Source organism: Meleagris gallopavo, chromosome 21 (assembly GCF_000146605.3).
Source record: "Meleagris gallopavo isolate NT-WF06-2002-E0010 breed Aviagen turkey brand Nicholas breeding stock chromosome 21, Turkey_5.1, whole genome shotgun sequence".
Lineage (NCBI taxonomy): Eukaryota > Metazoa > Chordata > Aves > Galliformes > Phasianidae > Meleagris > Meleagris gallopavo.
The window spans coordinates 2,040,158-2,066,461 of NC_015031.2; the positions used below are offsets into that span (position 1 = coordinate 2,040,158).

General features: G+C 44.6%; 1 protein-coding gene across 1 annotated transcript; it reads left to right on the forward strand.

Annotated features, from left to right (window-relative positions):
• The first annotated feature begins 444 nt into the window (after nt 1-444).
• On the forward strand, nt 445-12,536 carry LOC100542495 (3 beta-hydroxysteroid dehydrogenase type 7-like). Its single transcript, XM_010721793.3, has 6 exons — nt 445-670; nt 3,101-3,256; nt 5,257-5,365; nt 9,253-9,352; nt 9,907-10,069; nt 11,317-12,536. The coding sequence occupies exons 1-6, from the start codon at nt 511-513 to the stop codon at nt 11,733-11,735; spliced, it is 1,107 nt and encodes a 368-aa protein (XP_010720095.1). The 5' UTR covers nt 445-510; the 3' UTR covers nt 11,736-12,536.
• The last annotated feature ends 13,768 nt before the right edge of the window (nt 12,537-26,304 follow it).

Genomic DNA, 26,304 nt, shown 5'->3' on the forward strand with positions numbered 1-26,304 from the left:
GCAAACACCCATTCTGGAACCTGCCTGCATTGTGTGCAGTTCTACACAGCGCTGGGTAGATCTGCTGCTGTTTCACTGTCTATACAAATTCATTAGTGCATGCCAGCAAGAACTTTTTAGTAGCTTCATACTAAATGAGGGATGCCCTGAGCACACCTTCAGGACATGCACTCTTCGCACAGGGGTCCAAGCTATGCCAACTGACCATGAAAAACACTCAGCATGGCAACTGTGGGCTGAGATTGGCCAAGGACCAAGACAAGCTGGAGGTGTCCCACTGCTTATACACCAGTGAATGGGAAGGGAAAGGCTGAGTCAGAAAGACCAGAACAGTGTGTAGCACAAGTATGGCTGTGCCAGCAAAAACTTTACTTACGCATAACTGGATGGAGTTAATGTTCAGCCAATAACACTAACACTGTGAAGGTTAGACTTTAGACTTAGATCAGAAAACACATTGGCTGAAAGATCAACAGTGCACTACAGGATCTTTTCTCCTTAACCACAGAAATGTCCTCAGAAATGGATGGAGCCCAGGTCTACCTGGTGACAGGAGGATGCGGTTTTATTGGGGAAAAGATCACAGAGCTCCTGTCTCAACAAGACTACATCAAAGAAGTCAGAGTTTTTGATTCAGTAGCAAGAAAAGAAGTAGAAAATTTTGCCACAGGTAAGAAAAGGGCATCAACTTGAATTTAGCAGCCACAACCCTCCCTTTCAGGACAGGTGGTATTATGTTGGAGATCCCACAGTTACAGGCATGGGGTGGGAACATGGATTGAACAGACAAAACCTATGCTCCTGACATGCTCCAGTAGCTAAAAATTCAAAAAAACAACCAAAAGGCAGACAAGAATAGAATCAAGCTCAGCATCTGCTACAGATATTGCATAATAAATTACTGTAATTGTGAGAGAAGCCTACAGCCAATGTGCTGTGCATAAAATGGAAGAGGTGAGGCTCAGTAAAACATGCTCAAAGATATTAAATGATTCAATTTGATCGCAATTCTGAGTGCTGCCTTCTGATGTTTCACCAGAACTGATTACAGTGAGATACGTAGGGGAGAAGCAACTCGTTTTACTGGATATGAGAATACCCATCCCAAACAAGCCAACCAGCTCACATGGCTTTGCAAGGTTGGCAGTGGGCTGAGGCTTTGTTTCTGACTGCCCAACCCCTCAGCTTGCTTCCAGTGAGAGAGTAAAAATGGCGCAATGTTTTTTAATAACAATCTTCATGATTTGACAGCCTACCTCTCAACTGCTTTCTCCTTTAGGTTAGGGAGGACTGCAGTGCTTTTTTCTTTTCCATAGTTGACAATTCTGCATCCCTGGGCGCTCGCATTGCTCTCTTCTGAAAAGTGTCACTGAGGGCAGGACAGAGGTAAAGCAGAAGGACGCTGTAGAATCAGAATCATTAAGGTTGGAAAGATCATCTAGTCCAACCATCAACCCATCACCACTGCTAACCGTGTTCCTCAGTGCCACGTCTACGCTTCTCTTGAAAACCTCCAGGACAGTGACTCCACCACCTCCCTGGGCAGCCTGTGCCAATATCTCACCATTTGTTTCTTCCACCCTGCACCACAATCCCTTTTCTTGCCTGTCAATCCAATTAAGCCTTTTTCCCAGTTGCAAGTTCCTGCCAACAAGAGATCTGGCCCAATTATTTCATGAGGTAGGTTGGGGCTGTTACCTCTTCCCTACTACACCCATTATCTTCTCTTTGTCCCTATCTCTATCAGTTCATACTCTAATCATCCAGCATACTTTGAGACCCTCCCATTTAACGTTATCTGCTGACATTCTTGATGAAAACAATAAAAAGACCTTGGGGTAGCTACCTACCACAGCTGGCAGTTCCCTCAGAGCAGTAATTCAGCTTCGTGCTCACCCTGATGGGGCTTATTGGGACCTGTTTGACTGATTTGCTTATGGAAATGACATGGAGTCTCCAGACCCCTTCTAAAATCAAGATAGATGACGTTGACCTGCTCTCCTACATCCAAGTGTCATAAGAACAAAAGAGATTTATCTGACGTGACCTATTCTTGACAAAACCACGTCAGTTGCTACTATTCTGCTGGTTATCCTGTGGGTACTTACACACATATTCTTTAAGCACACATTCCTGAAATTCCTGGTGTTGACATTAAGCTTTTCCAAATTTTCCTGGCTCTTATTTTACCTCCTTTCTAAACATAGGCATTCAGTTGCACTACTTCAGTGTTCTACTGCCTCCACCAAAAGTTATTTGGAGTAGACAAAGCAGTAATCCTGCAGTTACAACAGGTACCCAATTAGCAGCCCTGGATAACACTCATCAGACCTTAACCATCTGCAGATTTCTCTTGGTGCTTGCCACCTCTCTACTTATCCCTGACCATTCTCTTGCTGGTCTTCATTGCACCCAGCTGCCTTAAGACAGGTGATCAGAATGAAGCCATATAACCCTTCAGCCCAGCAGGTTCATGTAAAAGCCTGACAATTAGTGGTAGATGCTAACAGCAGCCATGTTTAGAACAGCTATTCTGAGACACAAAATAGGAGGAAGGAGGAAAAATAGCCAGACTTCTCAGTGGCTCAAAGGAAGGAATTTCCTACAAAATTTTAACTAATATATTGTATTATTTTCCCTCCCCCACCTATAGTATTTGCAATTTAAATAGAGTTCTGGCAATATCCTTCAAGCTTGCTTAGTGTTATTCCCACCACGCTCTAGGTATCTTCTTCATGTGTCCCAGAGTAAGTCCTCAGCCAGCCCCAGCTCAGGCCCAGCTGTCTCCCCATGTAGCTCAGTGCTATCCTCGACTCCATGTGAGATCTCAGTGACAGCTGCTGTTATTCTGACCCACAGCTGGTGTAAACTGGCAAAGTGTTGCACTGAATTAAACCAGATGTGTATCTGGTTTCTTGGGGTTCATGAAATGGGGATGTATTTCCCCCCAGGGCAATGTATTCCAATAGTATAGTTGGCAAGCTGCTTCTTGCCCTGCTGAGAAGAAAGCTTTCCAGGCAGGATGCTCATTCTGCAGGAATGTGAAGATGCTGTTTTGTATTTTTTCCCCTGCATCTATGCTTATATTATTCTTCTCCAGCTACCACTCATGTGACAGTGATGAAAGGAGACATTCGAGACTACAATCTGCTCCTTGCTGCCATGCAGGGTGTTCACGTGGTTATCCACACAGCTGCTATTGTGGACTACAGAAACACTTTGCCCTTTTGGGAAATGAAAGCTGTCAATGTTGGGGGTAAGTTCTTTAAAACAAGCAATTAAGCAAAATACATCCTTAGAATCGTAGAATCATTAAGGTTGGGAAAGACCTCTAATATCATGTAGTCCAACCATCCACCCACCACCAGTATTTCCCACTGCCCATGTCCCTCAGTGCCACATCTCCACTGCTCTGGATCACCTTCAGGAATGGTGACCCAACCACCTCCCTGGGCACCTGTGCCACTGCATCATCACTCTTTCTGAGAAGTTCTTCCTAATATCCAGCCTTAAATACAAACGCCTTGGTGTAAAGTCATGCAAGAGACTACAAAATAGGTATCTCCTCTGGTTTAATGCTTCTGTGTCCTCTAAATTTGCAAAGTTAAATCTGGACCCAGACACTGGATAAGTTATTCTGATCAAGGACATAACTTTCACTAATAGTACTGATTCAGAACATAGCTATAGTGGTAGGAAGCTGTCCAGTATGTGAGAAAAACATCAATTAAAGTTGAGTTAAAGTGAAGCTATTTCTAACTATTGTATAACTACATGCCACACCTAGCCAAGAGCTCCACAGCATTTTCTTCCTATCACCAAGAGCTGATTTCATGCTAAGTGCAGGATCTGATTAAAGAAAACTTGTTCATCAATCTCAGAAATAAGCACAGCCCATAAGAACAATGAAATCCCAATTACAGCAGCAACTCCAATGGTATCTCGGGCTGTTACCTACTAAAACAGCTGTGAACCACAAGGAAAGAATTTTGTACACATATATACACACATACATACACATACATCGCCAACCTGGTAACTGCTTAGGGCTCCTATTACTTGCTGATGCATTCAAGGGCAACATTAAACTACACTGCTGTAGTTATTTCCAAAACCAGATGCTTTTAAGAGCCTGTACTGTGTGAGCACACCAAGGATACACAGAAGCAGAGGGTTCCCACTGCCCTTTAGTGGCTTTGTGAGATCTTCCTCTTCATTGCCAGCTTGCTCCCTTCCTTTGGATGGCTTCAAACAGACCTCCCTACATTGGGCTGCTGCCTTCACCAGGACTGCTCAAAATCTAGAGCTGAAAGATACGGTTTTCCATTCATCATTGCAGATAGAAGAATGCTTAACTGTATTTCACACCTACTGTAGAATTCATGGATGAGAAAAGAGTCAGGACAGGTCAACTATATCATCCTAGCTGGGTCCTGTATAACTCAGGTCACAGAAATTCACCCAATGACTGCCTTAAGCTCAACAATTTGTGGATAAATTGAACAGCCAAAAGATTTTTTGCCTAGGATTAGGAACTGCAAGTTCATGGGCTATCCGTCAAGTCTTTCAGCAAATCATAATGGTGCTTAAGAATATTAGTGTGGCTATAGTTAATTACTATCGCTGGCAAGAATTTACATCTTTGTTCTGCTTTGATACCCTCCTCTGCTTCAACCACTGGTTTCTGAATTGAAGGCTAGATTGAGGAGCCCACTTAGTCACTTAGTCTTTTAAATCTGCTTTTGTTAAGCTCAATGATGTTAATTCATCTGTTTCCAATGATGTTTATCAACTGAGGTTCTCAATAACTTTATACAGTGATAGGTTGATGGAGAATTAAATTATTTTCCACTGGTCTTCATACTGACTTACGTTCTCTGAAATTATCCTAAATTCAGGGTTTCTTTGATAATTTTACCAGGAGTCTGTTGCAATGGTTTTCACCCTTCAGTCATCAATCACTTCTACAAAGCAAATATGCAACTAAAACACCAATTCTTTTGTCAGAAGGCTGCAATTCACCATGTTGCCCATGCAGTTGTTAACAACCATAGAGATCATCACATTACAACTAAAATTGTAGCTGCTGCTCTGGTATTATAAACCATTCATACCTGTGCAATTGTACCCAAGGGACTACAGCTTTAACCTACAGTTATGAAAAGGATGGATCTATTTCAAATCTGGAAATCTCATCTGACTTCTATAATAGAAACCAAAGTAGTTAATATTTGTCCTTCCTGACCTGCCTCACAGGTACTGAAAATGTGTTAAGGGCCTGCTGTGCCCTGAACATCCCATATGTTGTCTACACAAGCTCCATTGCTGCAGTGGGACCCAATATTTTGCACGAGCCCATGCTCAGGTAAGGCCCAACACATCATTTTCATCCCTATGGATTTTTGCTATGAATCCGAAGCAGAACAAGTGTGCTCCCAATTCTGTTGATTCCTTCACTCTTTCGTGAAAACCACACCTCCTTTCAACATAAACTTGAACAGTATTGGATACCCATCACTGAAAGAGTTGGTTGTGAGATGTAGGACTTAACAGCACTCTAGGCTGTCTTCCATGTGTATGGACCTGTTCTTCTAATTGCTGAAATCAGTTTGGCATTGGATCTCAGCTACTCAGGCTCTGATAAGGCCAAATTTTATCTTGCTGTTGAGTAAAAGTTTTTTTCTCTGCTTCACACTGAGTTGACCAAAGGGTTGGTGATGCTCCACCACAGACCCACTTTCCCTCCTTGTTAATTCCACATTGAATTGCTAGCAAACCTGTGGCGAGTTCCTAGTATCAAAAGAGATCAAAGCAGAGCTTTGGAAGCCCTCTGAGGCAAAGATGGCATTTGGAACAACGAAAGGCAAAGGTTGAAATTACAAGTTGGGGCTGCCTTTTCCTATCTTTGATTTCCAGAATGGACTCTCACAATCAGCTGACATTGCTGTTCAGGACCTGGATACCTTTGGTATTCGTGGGACACAGGAATTGCCCCTTGAACTGCTCTTTCTGAAGACCAAGAATTGAAGTTTTAGATTAAATTTGAAGTCGGGTGGAAATGGGTGCAGTCTGACACATAAAACTGTAAAGCTTCTTGTTAATTTGCACAGGCTGCTCAAACCATGCAAGCTTGTGTGCAGGGGGATCTGGCTCAAAATCAAGTTGTTTCTCTACAGGCAGTCAGTCTAGACACAGCTGGCTTCAGTTGCGGGGCTCTAGCAATTGGAGCCTGGCTAGAAAAGGCTGCTTAAAGCATAACTTAAAATGACCAACAAGTCTAAATTTCATACTAGTAAGCTAAGCATAACACAGTTGTTCTGAAGAGCATTTAAATACCCGAGTCCATAGAAATAAATGTCTCTCGTATGAAAAAGCCCCTGAGAACAAGAAAGCTCAATCCCACTTGGGAGCGTGAGCACTAGAAGCTCTAGTATCAATGAAAGGCTATGAAATTTGGTTATTAACATATCTAAATCACTTCTAAAAACAGATGTATGTGTATGTCTTTCTTAGAATTGTAGTCCTGTGACTTGAGATGGCTGTAAATAGGTGTTTTGGAAAAGATTTGTGGTAGATATCCCAAATGTTGCTTGAGAGGATAGTTCCTTGCCTTAGAGTCATGCTTTTGTGGGTGCAAGCAAAAGCCCATCCTGCTGCTCACAGGATGTATGCATATATGAGCATCCTCTCCCAACCAACTCACAACCCCTTCCTGCCACAAATGCTAATAAACCACCAACTAGAGCCTGTAACTCGCTTTTCAAAAACATACTCACGTTCTCCCATCATGTTGTGATAAAAAAGCCTGCTTGTCAGAGTGGTTCTTCTCAATAGATTTTCACTTTTAATTCCTGGAATTAAAGTGAGAGAAGAGTAAAAAAAATTACACAGCTTGGCTTAATAGGGAGCCTAGTGGGTACTGGAAGGCAACATAACGCTGCTCTGTTTGGCACAGCTGCCCAGGGAAGTGGAGGGGTGACCATTCATGGAGGTGTTCCAGAACCATGGAGATATAGCACTGAGGGATGTGCTCAGTGGGCATTGTGGGGTGGGCTGGGGATGGGGGCTTTGGGGATCTTCTCCAACCTTAATGATTCTGTGAGTCTATGCAGGGACATGATTTAGAGAGCATGGTGGGAGTGGGCTGATGGTTGGACTTGATGATAGAGGTCTGTCCAACCTTAATGACCTTATGATTCTATGGCTGAAAGCAAAGATGATGTAGTTTCCCTATCCCCACCCAATTTGTTCTGCTCTTGTTTGCAGCCAGTGATCAAACTTGCCTTACTTTTTTGCTCTGCACCCTTTCTCTATCACTCCTTGGATAATCTTATTTAACTCATTTTTAGGTGCTGGGGAACTGACACAGACAAAGCATGATTAGTCTCTGGACAGGGTGATGGGTGCAGGGATAATGCTCACACCTCAGCATGCTACAATAATAGAAAATGCCTCTGTCAGTCTCAATCCCTCTGAGACAGCCACCGCTGAGATACCTTCTGACAATGCTGCTCCAGTCTTATTAGCGTTCAGTTATCTGTGATCGTTTTGAAAAGCAAGAGCATTATGCTGAGCTCTTTGTTACAACCAAGCTTCAAAAGGGGTGGGGGAAGGCAAACAGGAGCAGAGCTCCACAGCCCAGAGCGGCAGGCAGGCTGCCCCTTTGTGAAGCTTCACAAGGCAAAAAAAAAAGAAATTCAGATAGAAAAAAAGAATGCAATTAAAACAAGAACTTCTAGATAACCCCCCTAATTGTCTTGGGCCCCTCTTGGGCTCTCAGCAAACTGTGCACAATCAATCTTTTGCTGTGCTTGTTTGCTGGTTTGTCTCCTGTTCATCACCCATAAACACGGGGAGGGGAGGAGGGTTTGTGCTACAAGCCTGTGTGCTTGGGGATGCTGAGTTTTTGAGGCTCCTCATTTATTTCTGTTGCTCTCAGCTGAGATATCTGATGCACAAGCTAGTGACTGAAGAAAGGCAATAGCATTATCCATGTTTTACATGCAGTGATGTGAGTGCAGAAAAGAGCGAGTGAGTTGCCCAAGGTCAAAGCAGGAGCCTGAGTCAGAGCTTGCTCTCCTGTGGCCCAGTGCTTAACAAAAAGACCTCTGCTGCAGAATTGCTGCCTGACATTGTCAAAGGCCACTTAGCCTGCTCTTAAAGCACAGCTGAACCCTGTCTGTGAAAAGAGAAAGATGGTTCCGTATCACATTGCTTTGGGTGCTCTGCACCTGGCACAGTTCAGTGTTTGCCTAGGATGAACCTCTGTAGGGCAGCAAAATAGTCAGCAAATAGATGTGAAAATGTGAAGGAAGTCTTTGAGATCTCCTGCAGCTCACTGAATGGGGAGAGAGCCTTCTCATGCAGCATGGAGCAAATGGACACATGGTCTGTATGGTCCCTCCGATGCTCCAAGCAAGGCTTCTTTGCTCTCTGACAAATCCACAGCCCCCCAATCTTCCTAACCGAATCCTGGAATACTGACCTAGAATCACTGGGACAGAAACACCCATGCCTTTGTGGGGAATGGAGCTGCTTTCTTGGTTCTCCTTGGAATTATTTCAGGACCTGTGGGGTCAGTTACGTGTTGAGTCCCATTAACTTAGGAGTCACATCACAGCTCCAACCCCTGCTTGGCCTAATTCAGGGACTTGGTTTTCTGCTTGTCCCCTCAAACATAATCTGCTGGGGCAGATAAAGAAAACCTCAGCACAAATCTGGTGATTGCACATCTTCCAGGAGCTCTTTCTCATCACCAGCAAACGCCTCCCAACTCTAATCAACAATATGAGAAAATTAAGGTGCAGCTTCTTTTAGTTTAAAGCTCACAAGAGGCTTCTCACTACCTCTAATGAAAAAAACAAAACAGGACTGCTCTCATTTTCCTGCCCTCCATCATCTTGTGCTCTTTCCACCTTGTTCAGCCACTTGAGAGTTGCTTAGAAGGGTAACTGCGCTGCCTTCTAATTTCCCTGCCAGAATATTGTTTGCTTCAATCACACAAAAGCAAATTCACCTCTCAGAGATGAAACCATTGCTCTCATGCATACCTGCTTTTGCCTAACACCACAGAATCACTCGGTATTTATTGAGGCTTTATTTCTCCTGAGCTGCAGTAAGGATCTTTCTTAGCCCTGCATGACACACCGTCAGAACTTATACACTGCAAAGTAGGGGTTAAAGTAAATCACACAGAGATAAATGTCTCCCAGCTCTGGACTCCAGGATCACTCACATCTCAATCTATTTCAGAGGAAATGAGGACACCAAATACAGCGGGGAAGTGGAGCTGCCTTATGGGAAGACAAAGGCCATGGCAGAAAGACTTGTATTAGAAGCCAATGGGAAAAAGGTAAAAAAAGTCAATGGTGGTATCCATGGGGTTTCAGCACAAGATGAGCAGGTGGAGAGAGCTGGTTAGAAAGAATCATGGAATAGAATCATAGAATTATTAAGATTGCAAAAGATCTCTAAGATCATCCAGTCCAACTGTCCAGCTACCACCAAGACCCCACAGGTTGTACCTATATCTCCAATGGCTTCTCTGATAGGATGTATTCACCACATTGCCCCAAGCTCACCAACGGCCAGTACTCCCACAGCATCACAGAGCTGCCATGTATTTGCAGGATCAAGTTGCTCTACCCTCTGTGCCTACTCTCAAACTCCACCAAAGGAGTGAAGCTTTGGAAAGCACTGTATTAAATTATGGTTTGCAAAACTAGGCTCACCTGGTGCACAAAAGGTGTATTTTCAGACATGCCTGCGTGATCAAAATCAAAAGTTTGATTTCTCCAGCCCCCAATTTCCCCAAGTATTCTGGTTCCATCTTCCACACCAAAGATCACTGTGGAAGATTCTACCTATAAATCCATCACTTGCTAATACTCCTCCCTGATTTTTCAGCTCAGCAATGGTGGTAAACTCACAACCTGCATCATCCGCGCAAACACAGTATATGGGGAGAAAGCAGTGTTCCTCCACGACTTGTATTTGTCTGCCAAAGCCCATCATGGTGTGTTGAACTACCTGGAGCCTGAACACACAGAGCGCAATTCCACGTATGTGGGTGAGTGAGTGATGGATCTCTTTGTGTGCAGTGCTACCAGCCCGCTTTGGCCACAGGAGATTTTGCATGTTGGCTTACTCACAATCCTTGAACACAGAAAAATGAGTATAGTGACTGAGTGTAAACAATTCTATAACCACAAAACTCAGGGTGGCTAAAAGAATTTATAAAACACTTGTTTACATTCTATTGTTTTCATAGAACCATTAAGGTTACAAAGACCACCGAGACCGTCCAGTCCAACCATCAACCCAATGGCTGTGACCACTCCAGACCATGGCACTCAGTGCAACATTCACCCTTTCCTTGAAAATCACTAGCAAAGGGTTTTCTTTTTTTAAATTCTCCTCAACATAAGGAAAAATGTTGTTTAGAAAACTGAAAAATAGCAGAAAAGAGTACAAGAGTTCTGTTTTTTTTTTCCTTTTTCTAAGGCAATGTTTCTAGAAACCTATGGAGGAAAACAGAGAAATTGAGGGAATATCTTTAAAATATTTTTTGTCTGTTTGAAAAGACTGGTTTCCTTACAAGAAATTAAACCAGCTACTTATAAAATTAGGAAAGGCATTCATTGTACTAAAGATTGTACTGCATAACTGAGTTTTGTGAGCAAGACAGACTGCTCCCAAAGCCTCTCAAAATCATAGAATCCTTGAGATTGGAAAAGACCTCTAAGATCACCCAGCCCAACCATCCACCTACCACCAATATTGCCCACTGACCATCTGAGGTACCACATCTGAAGTAGCTTGTTCTTGCACTGAATGCATTACAGGAGGAGTACAATTCACCACTCAATCATGTGGAGCTTTAGTTATTTCTGCGAAGCTCACATGTCCTCTTCCAAAAGTGCAGATAACAGTACTTTGAAATTGCTGTTACAGTGGAATCAGGCCTGGATAAATCAAATGACTTCTTCAAAGGCTCACAGCAGAGCCAGGAATAAAACCCCCAAGCTCTGCTCCCATTCATCCTGATCACACTACAAAACAGTGCCCTTTTGCTTCGAGTGAACCCATGTCACAAGGAATGTTAATTGTCCAGCTCAAAGGGGAAACCAAGGGTTGAAAGGACCTTTGAGGCCTGAATTAACTACTCCACCCCTCCTCAGTACGGCTGAGCACACGATGAGTGTCATCCCTACATTGCAGCACTGCTGTTGGGATTCCATGCTCTCACTGCCACAGTAAATAGGCAAATATTGCTCCTCCTGAGCACCTGTTTCTGTCCTCCTCTTATTTCTCCAGGGAATGTCGCATGGATGCATGTTCTCGCAGCCAGGCACCTGCAGCTGAAACCAGACACACTCGCTGGGCAGGTGTATTATTCCTATGATGACACTCCGACAACAAAAGGTTTTCTGGTCAGGTATCAGCTCTTGTCCTGTACGGACCCTTCAATAAGACTGGGCTCACGCATCCCATACTGGAAGATGTGGTTACTGATACACCTGCACAGGATAATAGAGGTCATCCTGTCCCCTTTCTGGAAGCCACGGCCTTTCCTAAACTTCCCTTTGCTGCACACGATAGTCACCACCTTCTCCTATGAGACAGACAAAGCCTTCAGGCACTTTGGGTACAAGCCCCTCTACAGCTGGCAGGAGAGCAAGGTCCGGACGGCACGGTGGCTGGAAGTGGCTGTGGGGAACCTGTCCTCTCAGTGATGGAAAGAACCCTTCCTAAAGATCCTGTTATCCTTCATATGTGGCTTATTACATCTGTTTTGAAATATTATCCCTATAAAAATAAACTCCTATTCTCTTGCACTGACAGCACAGGGGCTGACTTGCATCCAGCCCCATGGTTGGATGTCTGCAAGTTCAGGCAGTTTTCACCGGAGCTCGAAGAAATGGGCTGTTTTTACAGAAGTGGTTAAAATCCAAAATTAATTCTGTCGGTTTGAGACTGTTTAAGTACTCCTGTGTTCCGTGAACATGTAATCATCTCTTGAGTTTTCCTACAGTTGAAGTGTATGTGTGCACAAATAAAAGCTCATTTTAATTACTTCCCTAATCCTCCTGGAAAAAAAAAAAATAGAAGCAAGTTTCAGCATGGCATCTTTGATAGAAATGATCGAGATTTGCTTCTTGTTAGTCATAGTAATTACCCTGGAAGGGAAGCGAAGGAATACGCTGGGAGCTGCCAAGTGAACTCCATGGAAATTCACTCACAGGAGAGTTCTTTGCAAAATGAGCTTCCAAACAAAAAATAATTTGCTCAGGTAATTCGTGAATAATTTCATATGACAAATAAATCTGGGCCAAACCATTACAATCTGTTCACAGAGAATTTGGGAAGGTGAACGGTGCAAGTTATGAAATCACAGAACGCTTTGAGTTGAGGGACCCTTCAGTGCCATCTGGTCCCACTCCCTGCAGTGCACAGGGATGCCCACAGCTCTCAGTTCCTCACATTTTACTCTAATAATTTGTGCAGAGTGGTTTTAAATAAAGTGATTAGTAAGATTGCTGGACTTGGTTTCATTAACAATTGTCTTTGCAGCTTTCTGCTATAAGTTAAACGCTAAATGACAGCTTGCTGAGAATGTGACAGAGTAACATATACCCTATTTCTTATGCACGTTGCCAGAGCTTCACTACAGTATGACTACTTTGACCTCAACAGGTTTTAATGCTTCTGAAACCTTGGTTTTATCTTGCCAAAAAAGAGCCACTGGGTGGAGCTGCAAGTCTGTCAGACAGGTAACTTGGGTTCCAGCATTGCAGCAGCATTTACTGGAGCAGTATATTTACTGGAGAAGTTTCTAACGAGAGCTCCAAGACCTGCCCAGACAGCAATGCTGATGGATGCTCTGGGGGTCTGGGTCTGTCCTCAGTCTGCAGTACTTGGAGCTCATCCCTCGGCTGTATGGACGCACTCATCTTTTTATCCTCATGTAGTTGTGCCATCAAAGTGACCAAGGAAATTATTTTTTCCACTCATAACTTCTCAGAAAAGAATCAAAGTTTGCTTTTAACTTAGCAAAATATATTGAAATATGGCACTCTGACCTTTGAGAGAACTGGCCTAAGTACAAGAGCCCATGCTTCCAGTCCCACTCGGAGCCTCTGGCACATTCCTGTGTGGGCTATAGAGCTGCTGAAGGTACCAAGAGGTGTAACTGTCAAACCCGAATCCTACTCCAGCAACCAACCTTACGTGCTTGCCTCCTTTCAGAAACCTTACTGGGAATCTCCTCTTCCTGTCCTGCCCATCATCACCCAGGGTTTTGATGTTTATCAGGACACAGATGACATGAAGGATAAGGAGCAGGCATTTTTCAAAAGGACCTGAATCATTCACTGCCTTAACTCTTTCCATACCTACCCCACCTCCCAAGCTTTGACAAAAGCAAGTGGAGGATTCCCTTTCCCTGCACATTTAGCAGAAGTTGGGGGGAAAAAGTTAGACAGCAAAGCCTCTGTACTGCTTTCCAAAAAGATGAGTAAGCTTCCTTTGGCTGCGCAGCAACTTGGCTCCCCCCGGGTTGTGCTGCTGCAGACTTCCTGCTTGATCCTTGATTTTATCAGATTGTAACTTGTTTTCTCCTGGCAGCGCTTTCATTCTTTCTACTGCTCTGGTTGTCATTGGCTTTTCTTTGTAGGGTCCCAGCCCTATTATGTAACAGCAGCAGCAAAAAAAAAAAAATAAAGGGGGTGGGGGGGAATATTTCAGATCTGTTTCTGCTTCTGGAGAGGAGCCTTTGTGCACAATTACTCATCCAAGAGATTCAGCAGGTATAACTGCTTCCCCCAGGGGCTCCATTATATAATTGGATTTCAGCCATACAAATTAAATCCTATCTTACCCCTTAGTTAAGCCAGGCAGTAAGTATTTAATGCTAATATCCTTAACAACTATTGCAGAGAGAAGCAGAGACGAAGCACAGAGGAGACAGATGCGAGTGTCCCTACCAGAGGAGAGGGAGGATGAGCACTGACAAAGACACCTGTTATGTTTTAGAGCTGGCTGCACTTCCCCAGTGCGATCCGTGGCGTCTGCTGGAGGAGCTGTTTGGGCTGGAAAGTGGCTTTCCCTTCATTTTCCACCCTGTAGTGTTCCCATGTGTGCACTGAGCGCTCATTCCCCCTCAACACACACACAGTTCAAAGAGCCTCATGCCTAACCCTGCTTGAGTTTCTATGGAAGTCTCTGTTCTTGTGCAACGTCTGAAAGAAGCAAATTTAGTAATATTAAAACTCCAGCCAAACACACAAATAGGCAAAGAATCCCCAAATTAAAAAGAAAATCTTAAGCGAATTACTCATTCATCTGCATTTTCTATTGCATTCTGTCTTCTCCAGGCATGTTTCCTTTAGACAAAGCCCTCTGGGCAGAGACCATCTCTTTTGGTGTCTGGTACATCAGTCACATAGTTAGTGCATAGTAATAAAGGAAAATAGATTCATGGTGGGAGTTAAACCAGTCAGTCTGGTACCATAATTGGAACATAATCTCATATTGACAGTATTTAACACAGGATGCACAGGGAACAGATGGCAGCACGCCAGGCCTCAATCCTTCAGCAAACATTGGAAAGATATTTTCCAAGTCCAGGTTCTGAGCCTCATCTCCGATATCGGAAGCTGCTCTGCCCCAGACAGGACCAGATATGCTCACTGATCCTGCAGAAAGCCCAGCACACCCATGTCCTTCAGAGCTCGCAGACCACTTGGCTAGCAGCCTTTCCACTGCTAACTATCTTACAAATGCTTAGAGAGATTCAAAAAAGCATTGAGGGCAAAAGGCTCTGAGGTCCATCGGCACAATCATGCACGCCTCCCCTTGCATAGAGACCATGGCCATGACATGCAGTTGGAGCTGGATGATCTTCAAAGTCCCCTCCAACCCAAGTCCTTCTATGATTCTGCGTCCGAGGATGGAGTGTGACAGTGTGGGTGCAGACAAACTCAGCTTTCCGAGGACATGGGAGCATAGCTTGCTTCTTATATCTGCTATGGAAACTTCAAATTGATTTTTCTCCATTTCACCAATTAATTCCCATTAATTAAGTTTAACGTACAATGCTTCACCGTAATTCACAAGTTTTATGTATTATATGAATAAAATTGCACATATATTTTTATGTGATTTTCATTTAATTGAATTCCAAGGAGATTTATCTCCTGGGTTATTAATAAATCTTAATATGGCCTATAACACTCAATTGATATTTAATTAACCTGCAATAACTGCCTTGTAAAATGTAAATTAAATGCTTTATTTTTCTAGGCATATAACGTTAAATCAAATTCTTAATTCTACCAGCCAAGCAAAAAGGGGTGGGGGAAAAACCAGACTGCAGGCTGCAAAACCTTAGACCTGAAAACATTTCATGCTTAAAGAGGTTTAGAATGGAAACATGTTTTGTAATCACTTCTCCCATGGAAGTACTTCTCCACCGTCTCCCCACCTTCAAAGTTCAGGAGTATCTGAGCGGATTGAGATGAAACACCAAAATCTCAGGAGACTTAAAGAGAAGAGAGAGAGAGGCCCATTATTAATAATAAGGGTGCAAATTCCCATATGTATTGTGGGATTTGGCATTTTTCTTAAAGTCTTGGCTCCCAGAGTCACATTATCAAATGAGAATGTCAATTTTCATTTAAAAATTAAAAAAAAAGGAAAGATGTTAAAGCCCTTTGATAGGGGGAAAAGTTTGCAAACCTGAATGTCAAAGGCATGAGAACTAAGAGACAAAAAATACATAAAATTTGATCCTTATCTTTAAAAGTATCAGAACTTTTTGAGAGACTTGAGATGGCTGAGAACTGGGAGGTGGCAACAAATGATCAAAACAGCCTTTACAAGAAAACATGAGAACAGTCCAAATTATGTTTTAAGATCAAACTGTTCTCCTCCCCCTCCCCTGGCAATTTACATAGATCTCCATTAAGTGCTCCAAACTGCATCAACAACTATTTCTGATTTCAAAACCAGGAGAGCTTGCTACCTTTGTAAAGTGATTTCAGAACTGCAGGTAGCTGTGGCTGTGCACAATTCATAGGCCTGTAAAGTTCTACTGCTATAGCATCCAAGGTTAGGAGATACAAATATATTTAATGTACCGAGTAGCTAATCTGTCTTAGAATCACAGAATGGTTTGGGTTGGAAGGCATCTATAGGCGGGGACACCTCCCTCTAGCCCAGGTTGCTCACAGTCCCATCCAGCCTGGCCCAGTGTGCTTCCAGGGAGGGGGCATCCACAGCCTCTCCTCCAATATTTTGTTAAATAGAGCAGGCTCTTATCCATCACTGATAGAAATACACAGCTAATGGTGGTGACTGTGTTGCAAGAGAGTGTTTTGACGCTGAGAATTTGCTCTATCAAAGAGTGCTGTTGTGCTCTTTGTAGCTGTTGTGGCTTCCGTGGAAATAAATAGGAGGCATTACTTTTGGAACAACCTACATATACGTGGCCCAATTTGTCTTCGCTCAATGTCACCCAGGCAAGCCAAAGTGTTTGACATCCACAAAACAGAGTATTTCCACCAAAGACCAGTATCCCTAACTGCCCATCATCTGTCTGCATGACATCACTTTAAAAGGCATTGAACAAAAAATCAAAACTCAAATGGGCCATGGGTTTTAAGGATGTCACAGCATGGAAGAATAAAATGAAGAGAAAGAATTCTAACTTGCAGCAACTGAACGGAAATAAATCCAGATCTTCCGGATGGAAAGCTTGTCCGTCCTGCCATCCCATCCCTTCCTTACTCACAGGTTTGCCTGAATTGCATCGCCCAGAAAAGCATTGCTGACTGCTCCAAATTTTGCCACTCATGCTTTGCAAGTAGCTTCACTGCTTCAGGAGTACCCAGAGCAGGGAGTCAGCAGATGCAAGTGGCCTCATGCTTGCAGTAATTGGCTGCAATTTTGCAGACCTGGGCTTAATCCCCAGCTCCAGCATGGACTCATGGGTTCATTTATTCAGGTTTCTTCCTCTAGCTCCACATTTTACAATTTTGGCAATTGATCAAAATTTGTCTCCTTCTCTCACCTTTCATCTTTTTTTAATGGGGGAGGATATATCCTGCAAACGTGCTGTGCTGGACCTGCTGGTAGCTGTGGGGGCACTGAGCCCAGCATGAGTCTGCTGCAACACGGGAGGTGCTTCCCCCAGAGTGGGTTTCTAATTGAGCTGAATCTAGCACAGCTCTCATTAAGGGCTGACCATGACTGGTGGTTTCAGTGTACTTGGGTAGCACCTTTTCTCAGGCCTGAGGTCACCCAGGAGCTGCACGAAGAAGAGGCACAGTCCCATCTACCCACACTGCTCCTCACGATGCTCCAGGCGATTTGGCTGCTAACAACAGGGACAAATGGATCAAAAATCAGGAGGCTGCAAATTCCCAGAAGTGTGTAGGGCTGAAGACCTGGTGGGCTCCCCACAGATCACCAAGCAGTCCCACCATCACCAAAACCATTCCCCTGTGCTATGCCCACTGCAGAGCAATCCATCTGACCCCCTCCAGGCACACTCCAGCCTAGTCCTAGCCCTACACCCATTTACAACTGCACCACACTCCTCCTAAATTCCAGCTCACATTCTCCTTTCCTTTGAGAAACAAATCCAACTAAATATTCCAGACATTTCCAACATCAAATTTGGAAGCAAAAGTCTCAGTGGGAAGAGGGCATTCATCTGTGTGGTGTCTGATGGTAGCAAATCTGCTTCACAGCAAGTGAGAAGCCAAGTGCCTACAGCCCTGCTGGTGCCTATATTGCTGCGAGTAACCCCACTTACATAGGCATGGGCAATAATGGAGATCCCTAACACAAGACAGACACAGCACTTGCAAGCTTTTCTTTCTCAAAACTCACATCTGGAAATGAGCAATTGAGCAAGAACCAGCCCCACGAGACACATCCAAACCAGCCCATCTTAATGTCAGGCACATGCTCTTAACTGGTGCATCACTGTGCATTCAGCAAATGATGAATGGTTCAATACAGAACTCACATAGCATCGTGCAGTGATACCGTAGCACATCACTAAGATCAATACACACGCCTTGTCCCAGGGGAGGACTTGAGATTTTTAAACCAAAGAGACCGAGGTGCTTGATTTCCATTACATTTCAAAGGGATTTAGAAGCTCTGCTCTCTCTCAGCAACCTCACCCGACTACCTTAGAGGCTGCACACGTGCTTGACATGACACCAGAAAATATTTGTGGGCTATGGCATAAATGGGGATTACTGCCTCTGAAAAGGAGGACTTGCCAAAGCAGCTGTGGTTTAATGAAGGGTTTGAAGGAGAAGAGAAGCACAGGGGGAAGCTGCTCTAGACAATAAGTCACATAAGAGAAGGCTTAAAAACAGAGCAGGAGGAAATGAAGGGATCTGGCAAGGAAAGGATTTGGGATAAATGACTGGAGGAGGAACATCAGCTAGCAGCAAGATCACGCAGGGCAAAGTGCTTCAGCCCTTCTTTATGGCTGACTGGAGCGATGGGAGAGGCAAGACTACCAGAGGGCTTCTGGGTGACAGTGGGAATAGAAGGAACCTGGTGAAATTACAGCTCAGGGCATCCAAGCAGAGGCTGAGCACTGCAGCACGGGTCAGAAGGGAGCGGTGTGGGAAGGAGCAGGAAGCTGAGAGAAGGCACAGCTACACCCCGGAGCGGCGCTGGCAGAGTGCAGTGGTGTAATGTTCAGTCACTAGACTGAATTAAACAGGACTGGCTCTGTTCATGGATTTTCCTGCGCTAGTTTGCACTGGTTATCACAGATAAGCCACGTTAATGCAACCCTGTTATGATGTTGGGAAACCTCAATAATGGAAATTAACTGCTCTGTATGGACGGATGAATGGAAGTTACACAACCGCTGACCTATTTCCGAGAAGCAAGGCACTGTTGAGTGGGTGCAGCCAAATTTAATAGCTGCTATCAAAATCAAGGAAAGGACTTCCATTCAAAAGTTAACCAGGAGAAAAGCAAGGAGTTGGTGGTATTGCTCAAGCACAGCAGCTCTGGACTCACACCAACAACAGTAGCTCCAATGTCGGAACAATGTACCGGCTTAGCGATTTGACACACGGCCAAGGTGCTTACAAAATACCTCCAAACAGTTAATGCAAATCCATATTACTGGGTCTATTAATGGCCTGTCATTGCCTGTCTGCAAATCACCATTTTGTGCCAGTAAGCTCTCTATTTCCCTAATTCTAACAACGCTATCCTTAGCTGACACTTCAAGCACTGATGGGACTCCATAAGGACCCACAAAAGCCTGAAATCAGGAGGGTCAGCCTCTTTTCTACCCATAACGTAAGACTCACCATTCCCACCATCACCTTATGGCCTCAGTTTCTTTTATAAATTGGGGACAAGGTCTTGCACTTCCACTGTAGCCATAAAACAAGTGCCCAACTCTTTTCAGACCAGGACATGAGTACCTGAAGCACCACCTGTTATTTCAACCTTCTTACTGCCTCGATTAAAATTTCAAACTGATTCTTACAGTCATTTATAGCTGGTTTTAAACGTGTGCAGGACTTGGGGAAACCTTTATTTCTGCCCCATTTGCAGAGCACTTGGCAGGGAGGACAGGAGGGTTGCCTCGTTTCCCTTGTCTGTTAAAGCAAAAGCTAAAATGCTCCCCTCCATTTTGGATCAATGTCACATAACCTCATTTCCTCAGCTTAAGAAAAAGCCTTAGATTTTATATGTTGCACTAAAATATGTCAGCACCATTAGGTTAATAAACAGTGCTAAATCAAAACCAGGCCTCAGTTCATAGATCATCTGAGCTATGTCAAACACAGGGAGCGATACCATAGAAGAGATGTAATGGGCAGCCTCCATAGCCTGGATTTTATTGCTGCGAAAGAGAAAAACCTGGTGTTCAGCCACTTTTCATTCACTAGAGGCTGTCACACGATCTCTCACAGCTTTTTGGGCTGTGTTTATTTTTCCTGGGGTTCCCAAGAGCCCTACTTTCTGACCCCCTTGCAAAACCTCCTGTGTGACTACCTAGAGGACTAACCCTGAGTTACTGCCAAACCTGAAGCTTTTACTGCCCAGGAGACCAGCTCCTTACCTGATAAATCAGAATATCCCTCCCCAATTTACACCCACAGAGGTAATCATTTTCACAATTCAGAGTAACAAAGGCTTGATTTTTTTTTTTTCCCCATATTGACCTTTCCTATGTGACAACACTGTGAGAGCCAAGAAACTTCTCTCCCTCTCCTTTGCCCGTGGGACATCCCATTGGCTTGTAGGGCCATAAATCAGTACATAGGGCCACCCTGACCCTGCAGGTGGCAATCCCCTCTCTGCAACCCAAAGGTCATGCTTCTGTTCCTATGGGGCTCCTGTTGAAATGAATGAATCCCTTAAGGCAATGCCCCCCTCAGAGGCTGCTCTTATTAACGGCACCTGACTGAAATCCTCAATTTGGGGTGAAAACAATCAGAAGTACCTACATGTTTGCCTTTGTCCATTCAGAACTGCCATGACCATCCTGAGCAGACATTTACCATCCCTCCACCCTGAAACGCGACCCTATAACTGTCTGCCTTTCCAGAGTAATGGTGGAAATGCCCCATTCTCACCCACTGCTGGAAAGAAAATATTTTTGGAAAGCTGTTCGCGTCATTTGATAGTGTCCAGTTTTTCCACTGAGAAAAGCAAAACCTGAAACCCACACTTCAGTTTTCTGCTTCAGTTTTTCCCCTTGGCAAAACCCAGCAAAGCACTACTTAGTATTTATGTATTTTATCTCTCTCTATACACACACACACTTCTTGGTGCTGCTTCCCAAATTTGCTATTTAACACAGTGATGGAGGCAGCTGGTACCTGAGCTCAGTTTGCAAGGGAATACCTGAGGCCACAGCAGAACTCACACGCAAGCTGTAGTTCAGCTAGAGAGATGTGCAATGCTGCTGTAGGATGGATGGGGCTCTGAGCACCTGGTGAGATGTAGGTGTCCCTGTTCACTGCAGGGGAGTGGGACCAGATGGCCTTTAAGGGTCCCCTTCATAATTCTATGATTGTCCCAGTGGGATGGGGGGAGTGCCACCACACTGCAAGAAGTCACCCCTGCCACCGACAGCAGAAAGACAGTCATTCAAAAGTTAAAGTTCAAGCTTTCAGCCTCTACTGTAGTGAATGGAAAGAGAAACTGGCAGCTCCAGAGGGCTATTCATCCCATCCTGAGATAGCTATCTGAGACAGGGAGAGTGAATTGATGCTGGAGGTGCCAGTACCTTTCGACAAGGACTATAAAAGGAGTCCAGATGATTATCTTGGATGAGACACCTAACTTTTAGGCAGAGTCAGGTAAGGTGAATCTTTGTTGAGCTGAAATCCGTGGTGGTTTCGGCTTTGCCTTTGGTGGGGCTGGGTTTTCACCATGACAATCTGAATAGATGAGAAAAGAAGAACAGAAAAGGGAAATGCATCTACAAGGGAATGAAATATTTATTTCCCTCTATTCACAGAGAGCAATTAAGATATAAAGAGATTAGGGGAATTCTTTGCAGACACACAGTGTGTTTGTATGGAACAAGAAAGGAGGCTTTGGAGTCTGCAAGCACGACTCAAGCTATCAGCCACCCTGCCTCGCTCCCAGAAAAAGCATCATGCAAATCTGAGGAGGAAGGAATGGCGGTAGACGTGCCATCTGGAAGGATGATGGACAACAAGCTGACTAGGAATAAATAGCAAAATATAATGAATTCCAAACCATGCCAACAGCAACTGTTGTGCTATGAATTAACAGTGCTATTAAATGTTTACGCACACACTTCTGTCAGCACCTGTCAGCATTTATGCAATACATACGTTGGCAAATCTGTATTACGTTATTTCTTGCAACTGATCTGCATTAATATTGCCCGTGCACATGTTCAAGCAAATTGCTACACTTCTTTTTGACCTATCCATGTGCAAAAGGTGCAGCAGTTTACAGTATTTTATGCCTATGCAGCAAGTTACGGCTTCATGTGATAGACAGCTGAGCAAGGCTGGGGGATAGGGGGCAGCAAAAGAAAAAGAAAGAGGAGCAGAGAAGGATGAGAGACCTGGAGAGCCAGGAGGATGCCCGAGGAGGGGCAGAGGACGAAAAGGAGCTCACCCCAAACCAAGTCAGAGAAAGGGAGCCACACAAACAGCCTTCCTGAACTGGAGGAGGAAGGGGGAAAAGCCCCACAATACAGCTGCAAGCTGCACAGATGGAAAGGAAAAATCATTAGGCCAAGGCTCCTACTATAACTGTGCAGCAGAGTATGGAGTTGTGCTGCAGCCACTGAGATGGACCACAGTGCTCCTTGCACCCAGGTACTTAAATTAACTTTCCTCCCAGATTCCTTCATTCTACTCTTTCCTCCCTTCCCCCAGCCCTGAGCACAGTAGCTGGGATGGAGGAGATAAAAATGTATAATTAAGGGAGTTGCCACTTGCTAAAGCTGGAGACCGCTCGTGCAAAAGACAGGGTTTGTGGTGACAGAGCTAAATCCGGGACCCACCAATTGCTGCTAATGATGAGAGCTTGTGGTTGCTGTGCCACCCAGGCAGAAGTGGTGGAGAGGCAAGTTGTAATTGCAAAAGGAGCATACATACGTGCCACACCTCTCCCCTGTGCAAGCGGATTTCTGAGGCTTGCAAACACAGGAAGACCGCACAGATGCAGGCAGAGGGGTGGGAGCTGCATTAAGGACCAGCAACTTGCCTGATCTAACCCTTGCATGCAGACATCTCAGCTCCTTGGCCATCCCATCTGAGCAAAGGCCTTAGGCCAGGAGGACACAGGGCTGCAGAGCAGGGGACAACCAGTGCCTTTGAGTTCTGCTGCAGGGACTAAGAGCTGCTTCTGTTCATAGAATGGCTGGGGTTGAAGGGGATCTTCAGATCATCCAGTTCCAACACCCAGGGCCCATCCAGCCTGGCTTTGACTGCCTCCAGGGATGGGGCACCCCCGGCTCTCCAAGCTGCCTGTGCCAGCACCCCACTGCCCTCCTGTTCTCTCCCCACGTTTGCACCTATGTGCATCGAGACTTCTGTCTTTTTACCCTCAATTAAACAAGCAACCTGAAGTCATCTAAAAGGTCAGATCTCCCGACCCGACTGGGAGAAATTTTTGTGTGGAAACCAAAGGCGCAAAAGAATCCAAGCCCTGGTCTGAGCTGCAGCAGGATGCAGGACACCCGATGTCTGCTGATGTACCACATAAGACCCCATCAAGCTCCTCCTGAGCCCTCGGATCTGCAAAGACCATTTGTGATGAGCACAGTCAGAAGGCCCACTGAAACCCAGGGCTGGAAGGGACTAGAGATCATCAGGTCTAACCTCAAATCATCAAGTTTAACCACAAAAATGTGTAAGGATATCTATTTTCTTTACGGATTAAACAGGATTCAAAGAGAGCAGGGAGTGAAAGGATTTAGCTAGACCATGTTTACCCTCAGAGAAACACAGTCATTCATCTGCTATATTCTTATGTCTTTACATGTGATTTTGTTTCAGACTAAAGGGGTTTTATTCCTTACATTAGAATTAGCAAGATAATGATTAGTAGGATGAGTTCTCTTAATAATACTAATAAAAAGGTAGATATTTTTAAATGCAGTTCCTTAGGATTAATAATTGCCATCCTGATAAAGTCAGAATTTCCAGCATGAGCCATTCCCTCCATAGCCACAGGTGCAGATGGATGAAGCAGCTCAGACAAGCTGAAGTTGATCACATTTTCCATGTAAAATGGCACAGTAATTACAACTGATGAGGGTGCTGGAGCCAAAACTCTGGGTCTTAGTAGGGAAAAAAAAAAAAAAAAGCAGATTCATAATCAACAGGGGTAGCCACAGGAGAAGTTTTTAAATCCTAATTTAAAATCACTTAACAGTAGCATACTACGCTCCTACAGTTACTGAGTACGAGGACATTAGAGGAGAGGTAAAGAGTGGCCCTGGGAAGTGCTGCTGTATGGGGGCGGTTTGGGCTTCTCTGGGATTCCTGGTGCTCACACGTGAAACACTTGTGTGGTTTTTTCTGTTTCAGAAGGATGGCATAGAGTATTTTAATGAATCTCCAAGATTAAAGGGAAGAGTGAAGAGGTCACTGCTTAGGATTCAGTTTTGAGGACCGAAGTCAGTCAGACTGTAGGGATAGCAGCTCTATGTCCCCATGCCAGAGCTGGGATAGGACAAGGGGAAATGGCTTCAAACTAACAGAGCGGGGATTTAGATTGGATATAAAGAAGCTGTTTACAGTAAGTTTGGTGAAACACTGCACGGGCTGCTCAGAGAGGAGTGGTGCTCATCCCAGCAGAGCCCCAGGGTCAGGCTGCAGGGCTCCGAGCACTGATGGAGCTGTGGGTGTCCCCATGCACTGCAGGCAGTGGGACCAGATGGCCTCTGGGGGTCCCTTCAAACTCAATTGTATGATTCTATGATATCCTACCCTGGCAAACTAGAAACATGTTTAATAATATGAATCTGTTTTAGTGCCTTTAAATAGCATTTGCTTTGCTGAAAAGGATGCAAAGATCTTGTCTTGCTGAACAGTAAAGTGGCAGCACTTAAAAGCTGAACTTCCAAATGAGTTCAGCCTCCAGTTTGCAGAGCAGCTTTGTGCCTCAGACTGGTTTGTGTTTGTCTAAATGAACGCTAAGATCCTTGGAAGTCTTTACTCCTGGTTGTGGGTTCTGAGTACTTAAAACGTGCCCTTGGCCTCCTCTAACACATTGAACCCCGAGGAGAAATTCCAGCAGGGTTAGAAACCACCACCAGATATATTTTGAGCTTTATTGCCTGTATTATCTTAACACTCTATTGCTCCAAAACCTCTGAAAACGGCATATCTCATCTTTCTATTGTTATTACACCCAAAGGATATGTCTACACCGCAGTGCTGCACTGCCCCTGCCAGCTCCCAGCAAGCTCGCTCTGGTAGGAGCAGGCTCACTGCAGCAACACCCAGCACAGCTCCTCTGCAGGCTCATAAGAGGATAGGACAAGAGAGAATGGCCTCAAGTTATGCCAGGGGAAGTTCAGCCTGGATACGTGGAAGATCTTCTTCTCTAAAAGAGCGGTGATGCAGTGGTACAGACTGCGCGGGTGGGTCACCATCCCTAGAGGTGTTTAAATAAAGGGTAGAGGTAGTACTAAAGAACATGGCCTAGTGGGCAACATCGGTGGTAGGTGCATGGTTGGACTGGATGTTCTTAGAGGACTTCCCAACCGTAATGATTCTATGATTCATGCAGCTGGCTGCTCTCACCCAGCTGAAGGTGGCTGCAAAAGAAAGCAGCATGAGCTTGGCTTGGCTGTCCTGGCAATGCACAAATGCAATGGGGCAACCACTCTTGATGAGCTCTCTCCCACACCATCTGTTTCTCCAAAGCTACATGGACTTTCTGGCACAGAGACTCCTGTTTGAGGATATGAGTACAACAGTTTACCATAACCAGCAAAGCCGAGCTGACACTCCCTCCCTCAGAGACAGCAACAGTTTTGCTTGTTTTTGGTAACCCTTTCCCTCTTTCACCATGCTGCTATCACACCGCAGGGGCTCAAGGCAGGCTTGCTATCACTGAGTGCACACAGTGTATCACCTCGTGACTATGGGACATCACAGGGCCAAACTGGAAAGGAGAAGGCAGATCCTGAAATCCCTGCGCATTTCAGGCTGCTCTATGATGGGCTCTCATTGGGAAGAAGGGCTGAAACCTCTGTGGGATGCAAGGCAAGGGAGCACAGCTCTGCCCCACGCCTCTCCCTGCTCACCTTCCTCATGCTGGCAGCAGCAGAGCAGCCCAACACAATGCAGAATCCACGCCAAAACCCATAGCCACTCTGTCTGTCTAACTCCGTCTGGCAGTGGTGCAGTACATTATTACCTTCTGTAATTCCCCCAAGTTATTTAGGGCTGTCTCCTTATTATCTTGATATCTTGGCTCCCATAATAATTACAGACCCAGTTTTACAAGGGCAATTTTTTTTTTTCTTGATTAGTTTCCAAGATTCTGTTGTTGCATCAAAGCTGTGCTAGTTTTTGTGTATTCCTGACAGATGTCTGCTGAAGGAATTACAGAACGGGCATGCAAAGAGGAAACCATCCACAGTGAAATTAAGGAAGCAGAGAACAGTTCTGCAAATTTATTAAAAATACAAAAAAAAAGATCAATTTCTCACATATGTGCATATGCACACTCATCAGGACAGATGAATGCATGCCCTTGAATGATATTTCTCCCTGGTTCTGCCCTGCCAGGGAATGGCAT

Excerpts from the sequence above, each read along its gene's own strand:
- LOC100542495 (XM_010721793.3), top strand. The coding sequence starts at position 511 with ATGTCCTCAGAAATGGATGGAGCCCAGGTCTACCTGGTGACAGGAGGA. Across the intron at positions 3,257-5,256 it reads GAAAGCTGTCAATGTTGGGG|GTACTGAAAATGTGTTAAGG; the intron begins GTAAGTTCTTTA and ends CCTGCCTCACAG. Across the intron at positions 10,070-11,316 it reads GCGCAATTCCACGTATGTGG|GGAATGTCGCATGGATGCAT; the intron begins GTGAGTGAGTGA and ends TTATTTCTCCAG.